At 42.8% G+C, this 18,138-nt stretch overlaps 1 protein-coding gene across 5 annotated transcripts in view; it reads right to left on the bottom strand.

Annotated features, from left to right (window-relative positions):
• The window catches only part of RAD54B (RAD54 homolog B), a 46,640-nt gene extending 28,516 nt beyond the window's left edge, over nucleotides 1-18,124 (bottom strand). The window contains exons 1-4 of one of the 5 annotated variants that reach the window (XM_077351883.1): nucleotides 17,893-18,124; nucleotides 17,069-17,310; nucleotides 16,174-16,354; nucleotides 13,871-14,015 (exon numbers count right to left, since the gene is read on the bottom strand). In XM_077351883.1, the coding sequence (XP_077207998.1) occupies nucleotides 13,871-14,015; nucleotides 16,174-16,335 (307 nt within the window). In that variant the 5' untranslated portion in view covers nucleotides 16,336-16,354; nucleotides 17,069-17,310; nucleotides 17,893-18,124. Of the gene's footprint in view, nucleotides 1-13,870; nucleotides 14,016-16,173; nucleotides 16,355-17,068; nucleotides 17,311-17,385; nucleotides 17,867-17,892 lie in introns of those variants that run through there. The other 4 variants (XM_077351884.1, XM_077351882.1, XM_077351880.1 and 1 more) reach the window with 4 other exon arrangements.
• Between the last annotated feature and the right edge of the window lie 14 nt (nucleotides 18,125-18,138).

The following is an 18,138-nucleotide window of genomic DNA, read 5'->3' as shown; positions in this document are numbered from 1 at the left end:
TTGATCAATCCAAATTAACATGGTAAATAACTCTCTAGAACAAAAGGAATTATGAAGTAGCCCTGGTTTTGTGCAAAAGAACTGCTAAATATTCAGAGACTGTTGAATTCAGGAAGATCCCGGCGTAGTCGTATCGCCTTTAACTTTTCTACTTTAATTTTTGCTCTTAATAGCTCTTCTTCCAGCTCCTGCCTTCTTTTCAAGCCATCCCTCTTTTCCTGAATGTACAGCCCAATTTTTCTCTGATTTTCCAAAATTACGTGATGCTCTTCTTTTAGCATTTGCAACATCTGTGGACCGTATGCCCCACATGTGGACCGAAATCGTTCCCCACTTTCAAGCCTGAAAAATTCATCTCTTCTGGGGATAGGAGACGGAGACAGCATTCTTATATCAACAGAAGACAGAGATGTTGAAGGAGACCTCTCCATGACATGGACCATGTGCTCTTGATCTCTTTGCTCCAAGGCCTCTTGTGACTGCAGCTCCATAATCAACGAGGGAGGGGGCTTGACATCCTCCTCCTCTTGATCCAGCTCCAGGGTGATAGCAGCAGGATGGTGCTCTAGCATGGACTGTGGTGAACTGGTAGTTGCAATTGTTTCTTTATCCAGAGAAGCACTACAAAAAAGATATTGTATTTTAGCATCAATCACAAAAAACAAAAAGGGGCTTCTGCCTATCCAAGGCCTTACTCATGGTTGCGTGTGTGTGTGTCGGTTATAGCCTCTAGCCCCAGTATGTTTTCTGGTTGTTTTAAGACCACTATTGTCCCAATCTTCTTCTGAAAGCCAGTTTTAAGTCATTCTTTTTCCTCATGTGCAGTGTGTTTTCTGTTAGTTTGTCTCACCCACTCCCCTTCGCCTCTAGCCCAATTTCTGATTATTGGACTGTCATCATCATCAAATCACTCCCTTTCCTCCCCCTGCCCCCTGGCTTTTTAAATGGCTATGAAATATCAATTTGTTGTTGCAATGATAGGTTTTAGAAGGTTCTCTGGATTCCCAGCTTTCGTGGGTGGGGGGAGGTAAATTTCTAGGCCAGAGGTTTCAAACTCATTTGTTACGAGCCCTGGATCTGACATAAACGTCACTTTGTCAGCCTGGGTGGTAATGTCAGGCACTGGAGACAAACTTTAGAAAGGACTGCAGCTGGTAAACTAAGAGTTGGCGGCCCCTCACTGCAATGTGGTGCAGAGGAAAACCTGCCAGGGTGGACTAGTGGCGCAGTGCTGGGCAGACATTTCCACATGGCATGGAGGATGGAGGCAAACACCTTACCCAGCCCTGCTCCTGCTGCCAAAGCTGTGAGCTCAAACTCCAGGGTAAAAACACTATGGCTGGGGGTTGCAAGCTCCTTTATGCTCCCAAACCACCATGGAAGGGGACATGAAGTTGAGGTAAGCTAACCTTGCTGCCTGCGAAAGCGGGAGGGATGGGACAGCAGGACCAAGGCCAAACAAAGCTGGATATGCCCATGCAGCAGTGGCTGCCTCTGGTCAAGGCTTCCAGGTAATCCATGGTAGGGCAATGCTAGGGGCTCAGGCCAGAGCTTGTCAGCAAGCTGTAGCATCCTCATGCAGTGGTGGCAGCTGCCCTGAGCTGAAGGCTGCCAAATCATTGGGGGGGAGGGGCAGCCAACGCGTGTGCAAGGTTGAGCATGTGGGAGAGGCCCCTAACCACTGAGTGACCAAGTATAAGCAGATCACCAGCACACAGGCAGCAACCACCTATGGTTGTCCATAGGGGGAGGGAGACTCGCCCACAGAGTTGCATGCTTGGTGAGAGGATGAGGTCCCCAATGGGCAGAATAAACTGCCAAAGAACACTCCCATGGGCCAAGATACAGCCACTGCATGGGGGGGGGGGAGCACAAATACAACTGCAGTGCTGGCAGCTAGCAGTTTCCAGCAGATTATTGTTTGCATCCTCCACAAAACATCAGTACTTATTACACTAAATGGTACTTTTTCAAACTGCACACGGCCTGCTCAACTTGAAAAAGTACCATTTGATGTAACAGTATGCACTGATGTTTTAAGTTTTATGCAACTTTTATCATTCTAATCAAGTTATTTTTCATTACAGAATTAATTCACTTTTTAAAGAATTCTTCTAAGTCAATTTGTTACTTATTCCCTTGAGGAACTTAATATTAGATTACTCCTGTTAGGTAAGAATAGAATTTATATTTTAAAATTGCAATTATTGAGACTCTGTATTACATCATTTTACATCAATCATTTAGGTACAATCTAGAAGCCACCCTGCGAGATGGGGAACTATTGGATTCTCATTTGGACTTCAGTTGGACATAACCCGTTGGACGTTTGCCCAAACTATTTTTTACATTAGACTTGTATCATTGTACACAAACTTACAGTATTGTATGGTTATTATTGATGATCGTCTTTATGATTCTTCATAAATGACTATTTTGCACTTTTGGAGGCATTATTTACTGTAGTTTTAGAGCCAATATTACACAGCCCCTTTTTTTTCCTGGCATTTTCAACTTACTGTGTACCCGTTTTTGTTGGTTGCACTATTTGGAGGTTGGCAGCACTACCCATTAGACATCTATCATTCATGCCAAATCAGTTGGTTAGCTCTAACTGAGCTTCAATTTGCCTACCATATATGTGAGTTCTAAACTAGGTACAACATACTAACACGGTATATAAATGGGAACCCACAAGGACTTGCAGGAAGCATCTCACTTCCGCCTCTCCCATTATTTCCCATTTCCCTTTTTGGAAAGCCCCCATAGCCTCTCACATTTCTGCTTCCTTTTCTCCTTCTAGGATTGCCAAGTGGGGACTGGAGATCTCCTGAAATCACAACAGAACTCCCAACTAGAGGGATCAGTTCCTTTTACGGTTGCCAGCTCAAAGTTGGGAAATTCCTGGAGATTTGAGGGTGAAGCCTTGGAAAGGGTAAGGTTTGTGAAGTGACCTTATCTCAGCGGGTTATAAGGTCATAGAGACCATCCTCCAAAGCAGCCATTTTTAAGGGAACTGATTTGTCATGTGGACAATTGTAATTCTGGGGATCTCCAGCACCCATCTGGAGTTTGGCAACAATAATTCCCCTGGAGGAAATGGCTGCTTTGGAGGGTGAAGATACCCCTCTGAGATCCCTTCCCATCTCAAAGCAGCTTATATTACACTCTCCTGCTTCTTATCCACACAACAAACCTGTGAGATAAGTTAGGATGAAAATATGTGACTGGCCCAAAATTACCCCGTGAGCTTGGACCGCAAGATGGGGATTAGAATCTAGGTCTTACAGACCTTGCTCTGAAGCTCTAACCAAAAAACCAAACTGGCTTTCAAAGGGTGGCTTCTGTTAAATAGCAGCAGGCAGCCAGGCTCAATTGGGTGATGTAAATCAGGCAATATGAAAACCCCAGATGTTGCTTCCAGGCCTATGGAAGCAGGTAGGACATGGAAATATCCCAGAATTACAACTGAACTCCAAACAACACAGATTGGGGAAAATAAGTGCTTTGGAGGGCATTATATTTGACTGAGATCTCTCTGTTCCCCAAACCCTGCCCTCCTCAGACTCTATCCCAAAATCTCCAGGAATTTTTCAATCTGCAGCTGGCAAACCAGACCTGGCCTCAAAGAATTCTCCTTCAAAAGCCAAAATAAGGCTTGGAAGGGCCCTGCCTCGTTCATGGTTTTTAGTGATGGAAATTGAAGCCTGATATACTGTGGTTGGAAAAAAATTAAAAGATGGGAAAGGCTGTGGTTGCCCAGCAACAGCGATTTAGGTAATCCATTGCTTAAAGATATAGGTGCTCCTTTTATTTTCTGGTTTTTTAAGCTGCCCACTATATATTTTTTTAGATTTCACATTTTTCTGCAAACCTAGGGTCCTTTTCAGGCCTGTAGAAAGATCTGTGTGGCCTGTTCACAGTTCCAACCGCATTTAAGTATCCAAAGATACCTGACTTCACTATTAGAATATAAGATGTTTATATGGTCAGGTGAAGTCTGGAATATCTAGCTTAATAAGAAAGTTATTGACTTGGTCAAGTTTGTTGGATAATAGCAGTCATGCCCTAGAGTTACCCAAACTGGTCTAGCCACATGCAAAGGACAGATGTTCATGTAAACACTGAGTACAGTTATATAACAGGCTGCTTGAGACCAGGGATAGAGAAAAGATCTGCTTTGGTAGACACAGCCCAAGGACCCTAAATTCATTTCTGATACCTGTACCTACTCAGCCCTGGGGAGCTTACAACCCTGTTGCTTTATCTGTAACTTTTAAGATAAGGTATAACTTAATGCCTAACCAGTATAATAAAAGCACCAATGCTGGGAGGGGGAGAATACTCATACTTTTCTGCCATTGATTTCAACTGATCTTGCATTGAGCAGAGCACTGGACTAGATGGCCTGCATGGCCCCTTCCAAATCTTATGATTCTATGTAATGTTTAATTACATTTGAATCCTGCCTTTTCTCCCAGTGGGGACCCAAGTGGCTTCTCCTTTTTTCCATTTTGCTCTTACAAGGACCCTGTGAGGTAGGTTAGGCAGAGTGTGTGTGACTCATCACACTTCCATGGCACATTGGTGATTCAAACCTAGGTCTGCCAGATACAAGTCCGGCATTTCAACCACTAAGCCATACTGGCTCTGTTTGTAAACATGTATTTTAAACACTTCAAAGGTAAAAGTCATCTGAAGTGATGGACTAGAGCAGGAGTAGTCAAACTGCAGCCCTCCAGATTTTTGCTGACAAGGGGCTCATGGGAACTGTAATCCATGGACATTTGGAGGGCCGCAGTTTGACTACCCCTGGACTAGAGTGAAAAAACAATGGGCAGGGATCATTAACATAGTTACTCCTCTATTTGTCTGCTCCAGTTTTCTCCCTTTTGCTTTTCAGAATGATGCACGTATTTGAATCTGCACACTAGCAGTGTAGTTAGCCTCCAGACATGCCTTCAGCTGAATTTTTGAGAGAGCACAGGTGTTCTCTCTCCTCTGCAGGTGACTGGGCCCCAAAATCCTGCCCTGAACTGCCCATTGTTTGCTGAAGAGGGAGCAGAATAATTCTAATACCTTTCCCGGTACTTTTTCTTGGAAACAAGCCATGCTGGTTTCAACAGGGTTTATTTTTAAGAAAGGTTAGTAGGATTGGCCTATGAAAAAGAAGACTGAAAAAGCAACTTGGTGTCCGAATGACAGAGTGCCATGAATTGTGTCAAGTAAGTCAAACTCCTTTGACAGGCCAGCCTATATGGTCAATGATGCCTTGTGCTGAACAGAGCTTTGCACAGGTAACAGTGGTGGGGTGGGGGACAGGTTCTCTATCACTATCCAGACTATGTTCCCATTCCTCAAATGGGGGCTTTCAATAGAAATCATGAATTCAAAGCTGTGGGTCACCACAGTCTTTGCTATACCCACCAGCTCAGAGTTACTTCTCAAGCCCTATTCTCTGTGTCCCTGCCTTCAGAGGCAAGGTGGGCTGTGACTATGGACAAGACTTGATATGTGCCGGCACCTCACCTCAGGAATGCCCACCCACCTTTGAGATTCGCCTGATGCCTACTTCATTGGTGATCTTTAAGCAGCAGCTGGACAAATACTTATCATGGATGCTTTAGGCTGATCCTGCATTGAGAACAGGGCTAGACTAGAAGGTCTGTGTGACTTGTTCCAACTCTATGTTCCTATGATGCTTGCTTTTCAGCACCAAGATAAAATGCATCTTTTTAATGGCTTGTTTTATATCGTTACATGGTCACAAGGCACTACTTAATTCTAATAGGGTATAACCAGAGCTTGCTGACATAAGCCCCATGATGATTCCAAGTCCTCACTCTAACAAGTGGAGCTTGATACAAGCTCCAGTTCATCATAATGTCCAATGAGAGCCCCTTTATGTCCAACAAAGGCCCCTTTGAAGAACATGATTGAAATTTGAGACTCCCTAACCCAGAGAATGAGAGGAAAGCAGGGCACATGCAAACATGGCAGCAAACTACAGTTGTGCATGACTGTATCTTGTCCTAGTTTAGAATTCTCTAAACTCATACTTTGTTTAAGCAAAGAGCCAGCTTGGTGTAGAGGTTGGGAGTGCTGACTTGTAATCTGGTGAGCCGGGTTGGTTCCCCTCTCCTCCACACACAGCCAGGTGGGTGACCTTGTGCTCGTCACAGCACTGGTAAAGCTGTTCTGACCGAGCAGTAATATCAGGGCTCTCTCAGCCTTACCTATCTAACAGGGTGTCTGTTGTGGGGAGAAGAAACGGAAAGTGATTGTAAGCCGCTTTGAGACTCCTCCTGGTAGAGGAAAGCAGCATATATAAACCAACTCTTCTTCATTTGGATCACACAACAAACCATGGTTAGTTCTAGACTGGGAAGTCTTTGGTCTCACTGTAATGAGCGAGAAGAGCAGGATGGGCAAAACAGTGTGAAAACCTGGTATGTTTCTGGCTCTCTCCTGCCAAAACAAACAATAAACTGTTCTTGGTGTTTAAATGCAGCCTAAGCATTGTAGCACAGGACGGCCTATCTCCAGTAGTTAGTCAAATTAAGTAATGGGGAAGGGGGGAACCATCCTAATTGGGGGTCCTGAATTCAACAGCATTACTCAGACCCATAGCAAGTCTTGTTACACTTTTAGATTTTCATAGAATTGCAAGTGCAATCAACAATTTGTCACAGGTAATATTATGACTTATAGTCCTGCTTCTCCCAGTACAAAACTATCACAACCAGATACCTGTTGTATCAGCTCAAGGGGTCTTCAAGAATATTGACCATCCAAAGTTAGCATCATAATAGCATTTTCAATTGTCACTTGGATCAATACTGCAGAAATCACCTTCAACAATGCTACTGTGGTATTAAAACGCCTTTTTAAAATAATTTATTATAATTGCTGATGCAGAATGATTGTATCACAGGCCTAACACCACATGCTGTTTTTAAAATATCTGGCACAGTGAAATTTAAACAATTTTTACTGATCAATGCAACCAGAGTGACTGCAAAATCAGCGGATGACCAGCCTGCATCCAGTTTCAAGCTTCCCGGAAACTCATATTAACATATTGTTTTGCATGCCAAGTTACATGCATTCAAATGCTTATGGTAAGAAAAAACAAGGACAGGGGCTGTTCATTTTCTCCCTTAGCTTTTAAAATATTTATACCCAGACAAAGAAAACACCTGGCCTGGGAAGCTTTGGGGCAATGATGAAGTCAGCATGCATGTGTGTGGGGGGAAGCAGACAGTGTTAGCAAAGGCCCTGCAAGGAAGCTTAAAAACAGCCTGCCTCTTCTGTGTCTGGCTCAAATCTAGATAGGCGCCAATTTGATTAATCACAAAATGCCTGTTTTAAGAAGGGTTCGTGTGACTGTATTGTTCCAATCTGCCTCTCTACAACCTTTCTCCCCCGGGTGCATTGCACACATTCCTATTTACAATTTAAAATTAACATTATTTGCATTTGGGTTGCCAGGAATGTTAAAAGAATTAATTCTTAAAACACCCCATTTTGCACAGTTAAATGGTAGCAAAAATCATCTAAAAGCCGAAGATCGATTAAACTGTATTCCACATAGGGAGATTATCATAATCCTCAACGGGTCACGCTGTACAAAGACGCTTCTTTGTTCTCCCGCCTCGACTTTACATAGATTTTATCCAAAACAGGCAGCTGCTTCCGTATGCGGGGACATGACTGCAGTGCTACCTTAAATGTAGAACAGCCTGTCGCTTGGTCAGTGCTCGAATGCTATGCCTATTAAAAGGGGAGGGGTAAAAGTTGGAGCTCCTATTTCACTTGGATTCTTTCTTAACCCTCACTTGCCAAGGGTCTGACAATGAGGTCTCTGAAATACATCTGAAAGTTGGGCACAGGTCATTTAAAAACAATAACAAAATGATTTCCAAAAGCACATCCGTCAGCCAGAATTGCATTATTTTTTAGTTTGCCAAAGCTCATCAGAGAGACCGGCAGAGAAGGCAGGAGGCGCTACAGCTGCCCTTTGGGCGCAATGCAAAATGGGAGCTTACCATGGCAGACTGTTCCTCTCTCTCAAGCACACGCTGGAGATCTGGGGGATCATCTCCACAACTTTCTTGGTCGGTTCAGAGATGTAGCTCTTGTAGTCGGAATGGGTCTCCTTCTGCTGCAGGAGCTCCTGCTTGGCATATTCCTTGAGCCGCTTGTATAGCGTGCGCAGGCCCTGCGCCGTGCGAGGAGGGCGGTCTACTCCGATGGCATTGTAGCTATCAGCAATGATATCCCAGCACTTGTTTTTTTCCACTATGACTGAGTGCTTGTTGGTGTGCTGTTCGAGAATTTTTACATACGGCTTGACAAGTTTCAGCAAATCAAGCTTTTCCGACAAGGTGAAATTCGAGGATCTGGCCTTCCCAACCATCCTTCCCTCCAGCCTGAAGAAGCAGTGCCGAAAGCACCAGGCAGATCCCAGCTCTGCTCGGCTCTTTTTCACAACAGAAAAAAGATCAGGCTTAACTAGGCTTGTCTCATTTAGGCCCACGCCTACAAGGGAGGGTTTATTAAAATTCCTTCAGCTTAAGCTGACGCAGGTTCAGGAAATCTGCTTAAGCCAAGCCTGACCTACATAAGGCTTCAGACTCAAGGAGACGGGAAGGAGCGGGCAAAACACACACTCCGCTTTGTGTCAAGAGACCCATCTATACGCTGGATTGAAAACATAAAGGTTTAAAGATTAGCGCATTACCCTGCTAAATATTACCCAATTCATCCTGAGTTAACAAGCTCACGCACATCTCTAGAGCTGACAGAAACTGAAACTGCACAGAGACCTGGATTTATTGACATCCAGGAAAGCCACAACTTTGCACACTGGTGTATGTGCGTGGGGGGAGACTGATTGTTAAACCAGACCGTGACAGGGAAAAGGGAGATAAGAAGAGGGAAAAAACCTAAGGGGGGGTTTAGGAGCGGGCGCGTGTGTAGAGAGATCCCTGACAGAGCCCCAGATCACTGTTCCCTCGCTGCTGTTCTCTGGCAGTATTTGCATAATGCTAGTCTTGCTGTCAATCAGGAATTGCATATCGCCTAGCTAGTTAGGTTTCACTCAGGCTCAGGCTTCGCAGCAAAGCTAAGCTTCCCCAGCACTTTGCAGTGTGCTTCGGCTTCTGGCACGCACACACTTTTTAAAGAGGCAGCCTCTCAAAGGAGCACGTGAACAAAAGAGCAGGAAACAGAAAACCGTCCTCACCCCGCCCAATAGTCTACTACTTCAGGGAGCTGAACCCTGCTACAATCTATTCAGTTTACTACACCTATTGTTATCGCAATTAGGCTGAGAAACAGCTCCAAGATGCAAAGGCAACGTGCAATCAAGAGAGAATCTTGATTCGCTCTCAGCGTTACCGTATTTGGAAAAGCATAAAAGGACATATTTCCCCACTTACTACTTCAAACAAGTGATTGCTATGACAAATCTTATTTTTAAACACCACTAATATTTAAGCTGTGGTCATTGTCACTAACTAGGAATATTCTTAACATGTCAACCCAAACAGAGGACATTTTCATCCTTTTTAAAAGAAGAGCTCAAAATTAGGACAGACATGAAAAAAGAGGACATCTGGTCACCTGAATATACAGGCTTTTCTTATCATTCAATCGGAGACCATCTGCTATTGCAATACAAAATCAAATCATTCTGTAAGTGCAAAATGTTGACTGTTTAACAAAACAAGCAAACAAGCTTTTTGAGGACGGTCCAACAACTGAGAGATTATTGTGATTGGACATGAGACACCCTGTCCATGATGGTCAGTGGATAAAACCACTGCCTTTTGGCTGAGCCTACCTCATATGCTTGTTAACACAGATAACATTCCATTATAACTGGCTCAGTGTCTGTAAAATAGCCTTTCAGATTTCTTTACTTGCTTAATAAATCACATTTTATTACCTCTAGACAACTTAGCACAAACTACATACAAAACCAATGAACATAGGGCTCTTCATTTAATTTCTAAAATCTCAAGAAAGATATATCTGCATCATGTTATTTATGTATACTTCTGTTGGTAATTTTATGCTTAATCACATGAAAATCTGGGGATGTAAAAACATTTCAAATTTCTAAATAGACAACAGATAAGAAACGTTTATAGAAAATTCCTAAATTTAAAAAAATATTTATTATATGTACATACCGCCCTTCCCTTGCGGCTCAGAACAGTTTACAGAACTGGCACAACAATTTATGAACAGGAACAACATAAATTCAATAGAGACAGTAGTAGTGGTGATACGAATCATAACAGTAACAACCAATACTAACAGTAACAGCAGCAATGACTGAACATTAACGTATCAACTGTCACTGAAACCCCACAGATCGATCAATGCAGGATTGTCCCTTGATGTTTTTAATAGGCATATATGAATGGGACTAGGGTTCTGGGGGCCCAGAAGATGTTGCTGGTTTCGATTAACCTCAACCAAATATCTGGTGGAAAAGCTCCATTTTGCAGGCCTGCGGACTGTGCTAGCTGGTCATTTAATATTTTGTTATTCTTATCAATATGTGTATGTGTGTATATACATACACACACTATATATTTTATCTCCCACATGGTGACACAGCATTATACTACAGTTTGTATTGTGGTCTAAATGATCATTAATAAAGATTGTTGTTGTTAGTACTCTATATGCTCTATGCATTTAAAGAAATACACTATATATGTTAGACATAACTAGAATATTTCATTTTTACAGACTGTGCAGGTGTACCAGCCACTATATGTCAACAGAGACGCCAGCTGATGTAATAACTACATGGAATGTTAGGCATGTGCTAATATTCCAGCTAAACATGTTTAATCAAGTAATCATCAGACCTGATTTGCATGCAAAATCCAACAAAATACCATTTGTCAAGTGTACTTCAACAAAATACCATTTCTCAAGTTCAGAGTTCATGCCAAGCATAAAAGAGGCACAACACACACACCCCTCCATTTTAAGGAGTATAGTAAAAGATGAGCAAGACTTCTATGGGGGACATGGAAAGCACTCAACAGAACATGATGTAGTATAATCCAAAAAACAAGATTTCTGTGTCTGCCAATAAACAAAAAGCTGCATCTCAGCTGTGTTTCCAAAAGCCCTTATTCAACATCAAGAATTTTTTCCAGTATTCCTCTTTTTTATATATATAAAAAATTATATATGTTTATATCATTTATATGTATCAGACATTTTGCTTCCTAAGAATGGTTAATTGACATTAAGCTCTCTTTAACTGACTGTGAACATCCAGTTTTGACCTGGCTAGTCTTGTATGAGTATCTATGAAGGGAAAAGATGTCTCGCCTATAAAACTAAGTCAAGACTGTGGGACTGTGTTGAACATAGAGCTGGCAACACAAAAATGTCTGTGCTAGCAACGACACCACAGTTTCTATCTGGAGAATATTTTTATACATAACTAAGAAGAGATTGTTTTTATACCCTGCTTTTCACTATCTGAAGGAGTTAAAGGTTATTTGTACATGCCCTGATATGGATAGTCCAGGCTAACCCAATCTCATCAGATCTTGGGAGCTAAGCAGAGTCAGCCCTGGCAAACCACACACAGTCATCATAAGTCAGCTGCAAACTGACAGCAAATAATACTAATGATTGCACATGCACATTTACAAATGGACCTCAAAAATAAAGAGTTGCTTTTCCTCTAATCAGCTGTGTGACTTAAGATGCAACCCTTAGAACACTGTCCTGAGAGTATGCCCACTAGATAAAATGGGATTTTCTGAGCAGACAGTTTTAGGCTTGTTTTCTTCCTGCTCTAAAGCCCAGCCACTTATAATAACAAAACTTGTCTCATTGTCACAAAACTCAATGGTACATTTGCTGCGTCAATGAGAGAGCACAACCACCCACCATTGAGAAAGCACCTCTCATAGATGCCCAGCTGCTTTTTTTCCTTCTCAAGATCATGCTTAACATTTTGTGACATATCAGAGGCAACCCAGAATTAACCATGCCACCCTTCATGCAATTTTTGTATCGGTTCCTAGTGTTTTTTGCTATCTGTTTTATCTGGCTGTAGTAAATAAATTTGATTTGAACCATGCCACCCTAAGCAGAGGTACACCCTTCTAAAGTCCACTGGAAGCAGCAGGCTTTAAAAGATACAATGCCACCTAAGACAGTGCTGTAAATTATTTTCTGGGGCTGGTGTTTCCACTTACACTGATTCTGTCTAAACATTTTGTCTCTTTTTTAAATATCTTAAACTGCCAAACAAAACTAAGTACTTAGCTCAATTCTGTGATCTCTTTGACACAGAAGAACAACTTCAATGTACCCTGAAACCCCCTGAATAACACCCTCTGAAAGAGACTGCAATTTCTAGCCCCCCAAAAGCCCTGGCAAATAGCTAAGGTTGTCAGATCCAGGTAAGGAAATTCCTGAAGTTTTGCCAGTGAATCCTGGGAGGGCGGGGTTTGAGTGCACAATATGATGTCATAGTTCCAAATCAGCCATTTTCACCAGCAGAACTGCTCCCTGTAGAGATCGGTCAAAATTCTGGGAGGCTTCCAGGCCCACCTGGAGGTTGGCAACCCTACAAATAGACTTGTAGTGCATCCTGAAAATTTCTACATTCCCTACCTCTAATTTTCTTTAGGCAGCCTGTTCTAAAAAGCAGGAACTACAACAGAAAAGGCACAGGCTCTGGTTGACACTACACAGGCTACCATGAGTGGAAAAAGTGCCATTAAGTGGCAGTCTGAGAACCACAGCTGGTGCAAGAAGTCATATGGGACAAGATAGTCCTTTAGATATATGGGTCATAGGCCATAAATGGCTTTAAAGGTCAAGACCTGCATAACCCTGAGTTGGACTTGGAAACTGAGGGACAGCCAATATAGCTGATTTAAGATAGCAAAGATATGTTCTGATTAGCTAGCCCTGACAACAACTGGGCTGCATTCTGAGACAGCTACGGTTTCCAGGTTGTCTTCAAGGGCAGCACAATGCGCAGCTGTATTCCACATGCAAGGTTACAATTGTGGATTAAGGTGGCCGGATTACTAGATCTCTCTTTTCTTGGATTTAGTTTTACTGTGGTGGCTGAAAGTCCATTCTATTGATAGAATGGACTTTCAGCCACCACAGTAGCCTGTTTTCAAACACCCCAGTTCTCTCACCATGGCTTTCAGGCTCATGGCTTTAACTATGTATCCAATGACTCTGTGGTCCCCTGGGATGAGGAAGGCAGACTAAGAGGAATACTGCTGATACATGCAACATTTTAGCTGTACTCTGGGTTGCTCTTCTTGCCTCAGGAATATATCTTGGGTGTGGCTAGGAAGTGCAAACTGTTGAGCATGAACCAAAGGGTCCTTTGCTCTTTAATGGCTACTAGCCATGGTGAGTTAAGGAAACATCAGCCGACATCTGAACACCTGTGGTGGAAAGCAGCAGTGGAAAGCATTGTCCTTTATGCTACATTTATGGGCCCTCCAGGACAATTAGTTGGCCACTGTTTAAAATTGGATGGTAGATCGGATCCAGACCACTGGTCTGATCCAGCAGGACTCTTCCTGTTTTCTTAGTCCGTAGCCTTCACTAACAGGCCCATTGTAAGACACTTTGGATACAGTTAGAGAGAACGGCAGCCAACAATTATATTAACTTTGAAAGGCTACTTGTTTCTCTATGTTCATTGCCAAGTTTACCTTACTTCCACATGGAATACCTCCATCAATCGATCTGTCCTGAACTCAGCATCCCAGCAGTTTACCAAGAAGTGAATTCAAAAACAATTCTGCTTTACGGTAGATCAGGATAGCTTTCAAACATGCTTTCTTACCGGTTTTTGTTCTATATAAAGATTCCACTCCTGTGCCCAAATGCCAGTTTTCTCCATCTCTGTCAGATTTCCGAGCTTTTGTAGAACTAAAGCCACAAACAGTAGAAGTGTTTGTAGATGAGTCTTTCAGCTGTTTGTCATCCCCCTACAATAAATCAGAAATCCTGGATTTTTTTCCCCTCACATGATAGCCTTTACATTCTTTATTGAAATATAAATAAAAGCTGGGGGGAAAGTCATGAATGCATGCTACAAAAAAGAGGTCCTGAAGAGGGAGAGATGTCTCTAATGAAGAGGAGCAGGAAGCGTTCAGCAGAACTCTTGCCTGAACCCTTAACTTTCCAATTGCCTGGGCAGCAAAAATTTGTCATTCTAAGTCATTCTAATTTGTCATTCTCAAGACTTGGAGAAATGGCTTTTATAAAAGCACATACTGGAATGCTTTCTGAGATTAGATTCTTGAAGAGGACAATGTTCACATGACTAGTGGTTGTGCCCTTTTAATGCCTAACCCAGGCTTTTGTGAAGCCCTCAGGTTTCTTGGTGGCCCTGGAAGGGTTTCCTGAATTAGTGGGAGTTAATTGATGCGTAAGGTATTTTAAAATGTGTTACAAATTTATTAGAGCCTCTTGTGGTGCAGAGTGGTAAGGCAGCAGACATGCAGTCCGAAAGCTCTGCCCATGAGGCTGGGAGTTCAGTCCCAGCAGCCGGCTCAAGGTTGACTCAGCCTTCCATCCTGAGGTCGGTAAAATGAGTACCCAGCTTGCGGGGGGTAAAACGGTAATGACTGGGGAAGGCACTGGCAAACCACCTCGTATTGAGTCTGCCATGAAAACGCTGGAGGGCGTCACCCCAAGGGTCAGACATGACCCAGTGCTTGCACAGGGGATACCTTTACCTTTACACATTTATTGGGTGATATGACCATATATGGTCATGTCCACACACACACACACACACACCAAAAATGGGCAATGATAGGCCTGGAGGAGAAGGGAAGGGAAAGAGCCCTGAGTGGGCATGTACACAGCTATGCTTCCCAACCATACTCTGCAAGATTGAGCCACTTCTGGGGTTTCCTAACAGTAAAAAACGTAGAGAAAGGCTGGACTAACCTATCACTCCTTAGAGTTTTAAAGACACTGAGAGGTCTTCACATCTTTTTAGAGACTTATGGCAAGTATATTAAACCGCAGTACATTTGAACATTCCAATTAGTTAAAATGCTAGAGTGAATTTCTGATCCGTCATTGTTTCCAATCCGCTAGTGTTAATATCACAATCACAAGGAAAATAATACTGCCATGGATTAGTTATCACTAGTTATCACCTCAGTATAAAGCATAAGTTACTTGCTTGAAAAATTCATGAGAATGTACAAAAACAGCCTGAGCATATCTACTTGAAACCAAATACTGCAAACAATGGGGTAGATATGCATAGAATTGCTGCAATCTTATTCATTCTTACTTGAGGGTAAACTGCCTAGAACTCAATGGGACTTTGTCTTTAATATGATATTGTTGTTAGTTGCTAAGTCGTGTCCGACCCATCGCGACCCCATGGACAATGATCCTCCAGGCCTTCCTGTCCTCTACCATTCCCTGGAGTCCATTTAAGCTCGCATCAATTGCTTCAGTGACTCCATCCAGGCACCTCATTCTCTGTCGTCCCCTTCTTCTTTTGCCCTCAATCGCTCCCAGCATTAGGCTCTTCTCCAGGGAGTCCTTCCTTCTCATGAGGGGGCCAAAGTATTTGAGTTTCATCTCATGAGGTGGCCAAAGTATTTGAGTTTCACTTGTAATATGATATTACAAGTGCTATAAAATAGAAAAGCAACAGTAACTCAAGGACCCCAAGAAGTGAGATAACTATGTTGCATTTACTCCTTTTAAAACCGGGGTATATGTAGTGAGGCAAACTATAACTACATCTATGGCTTAGTTCTGATCAAGGTAGCAAACCTTCACCTGAGCTGTACTACTTAGACTGCAGGTGGGTGTAAACATCACTGATTGCCCCTACATTGGAAGAAAAAAACCCTTTCACATAGAAATCTAGTATATCAGGGAAAAGATCCTGTCTTATTGACATCTAGGGGTTTACATGGAAGATATTTTTTGTATGGAAAACCATTCAATTACAGAGGTCCTTTGTGCAAGTCCTCACCTGCAGTCTGAAGAGTGGCTCAGACATAGGTTTGCCACCTCAGTGAGAAATACACAAAAGAAGCAAAGAGAATTCGGCCTATTCAAAATTCAGTTCATGCATTATTGACATTAAATTTAATCACATCCATGTACCTTTTTATTTCCTTTTAGTACAACCTTAGCTGTTTTAATTTCTAGGTCCGAGCAGTCAGGCTCTTTCTTCAAATAAACTGCACTGGCTTTCCCTGGAGGCATAAATCTTGGTTTTTTGGTTGAATTCCCCAGCAGTTGACTTGGAGCTGCTGAACGCCTCATGTTCCATTCAGCTGATGGTCTGAAATACAGTAACAAAGAAACTTGCAATAGAAGCCAATCTTAATTATTTCCCATAATTCGTGCACTTGGCTACACCTCCCATTAAGCCACCAAGCAAAGGTAGAAGGCACTATGATTTATTTTTTCTTTGCAATGCTTCCTGCAACAGTTAAAACATAAACATATGCTAGTCAGCAAAGTCAGACAGAATACATGTATTGCTTGCTGTGGCTGGTCCACAATTTTGCCAATAGTGGTGCTGCCTGACAAGAACGCCAACAGTGCCATCCTAAACAGTTACACCCTTCCAAGGCCATAGACATCTATAATGCTGCTTAGAATGGCACTACACGTTATCTAAAGCTGGGAGAGAAAGACAGAGGAAGAAACTGCTACAGCAATATAGAAAATGGATTTTTGCATCATGCATACCAGATGTGGCTAATCTTTAAATTAACAATCTGAGAATGCTGACTAGACATCACCAGTGCAATCCTAAACAGAGTACACTGGAGGCAGGAGGCTTATAAGTATGTAACTCTGTTTAGTACTGCACTGTTCCTTAATAAGTATGTACCTCAAGTCACTGTGACTCAGTAATAGAGCATATGCTTGGTATGCAAAAGGTCCCAAATTCAATCCCTGACCTCTCCAGTTAAAAGGAACAGGCAGCAGGTCTCTGCCTGAGACCCTGGGGAGGTCAATGCTAATCATCAGAGAAAATAATACTGACCTTGATAGGTCTGATTGGTATAAGGCAGCTTCATGTGATTTCTATTACTGACAACTTTCCATTAAAGTACTGAACCGCTATTATTTGTTCACGCAGTCCTTTAGCTTTTAGGGAATTGCTGAATGGACCAATCTATTGCAGACAGGAAATATGTCAAATGCCTGGGCACCAGATTAACAATCTGCCGTTGGACAAACCCATAGCCATTTGTTGTGCAAGAGCTCTTTTCAGGTTAAAGCACCCTACAGAAATAACAAGATAAAAGGCACCACACTGTTGCCATTTTAGAATACCCACAGGGAGATACATTTGTTTACCTTGTTTAGTCTCGCATGCAAATACACAATATCAATGGTACTAATTTAGGTATATTTGACCCATCCTTCCAGTAGAATCCTCACTGCAGTCAGAGAGAAGAGGCTTGTGCAAAGCCAGGCGAATGCTGAGAGGGCACCATTGTGGTGACGTTTTCAGAGTCCCTAAGGAACAATTGCACCTTGCATCTCATTCTAAATGTGCATAAATGGCAATCCTTTTGAGAAACCGAAGTACCTCCAGCCTAGTATTACAAACTTCTCAAACAACAACAACTCTCCAGCCCACACAGATCAGTCCTCCTGGATAGAGTCTCTTGTTTGGGAAACACCTGCTTGATTCTATGGCATTATACCCCTCCTGAGACCCCCTCCCTCCTACAGCTCTCCAGGATTTCCCCAACCTGGAGTTGGCAAGCCCAGCAGCTGAGCCATGTTATATCCTCGCAAGGTAAAAACGGCTGTAAAAATGCCCACGAACGGTCCTCTCTCCCTCCCGACCGCACTCACATTCCAACTCAACCGTCCCGCCACACAGGGGCGACGGCTGCGCCATCCAATCCTAACCCAAAGGCTCATGCGCAGCCGACGCCAAACCCTTGCCCAACACTCTTTCCAGGCGACCGCCCGATGTACTGCGCATGCTCAACGACCCAAACGCACTCCACTTAGCTATGTTTTTTTAACCCTTCCTTTACACGTCTCCTTTCGCCACTCTTAAAACCAGGCGCGAACAAGTTCCCTATTGCGCATGGC

Source organism: Paroedura picta, chromosome 9 (assembly GCF_049243985.1).
Source record: "Paroedura picta isolate Pp20150507F chromosome 9, Ppicta_v3.0, whole genome shotgun sequence".
NCBI lineage: Eukaryota > Metazoa > Chordata > Lepidosauria > Squamata > Gekkonidae > Paroedura > Paroedura picta.
Note: the sequence above shows the minus strand (reverse complement) of the source record. Positions and strands in the feature narration are given on the sequence as shown.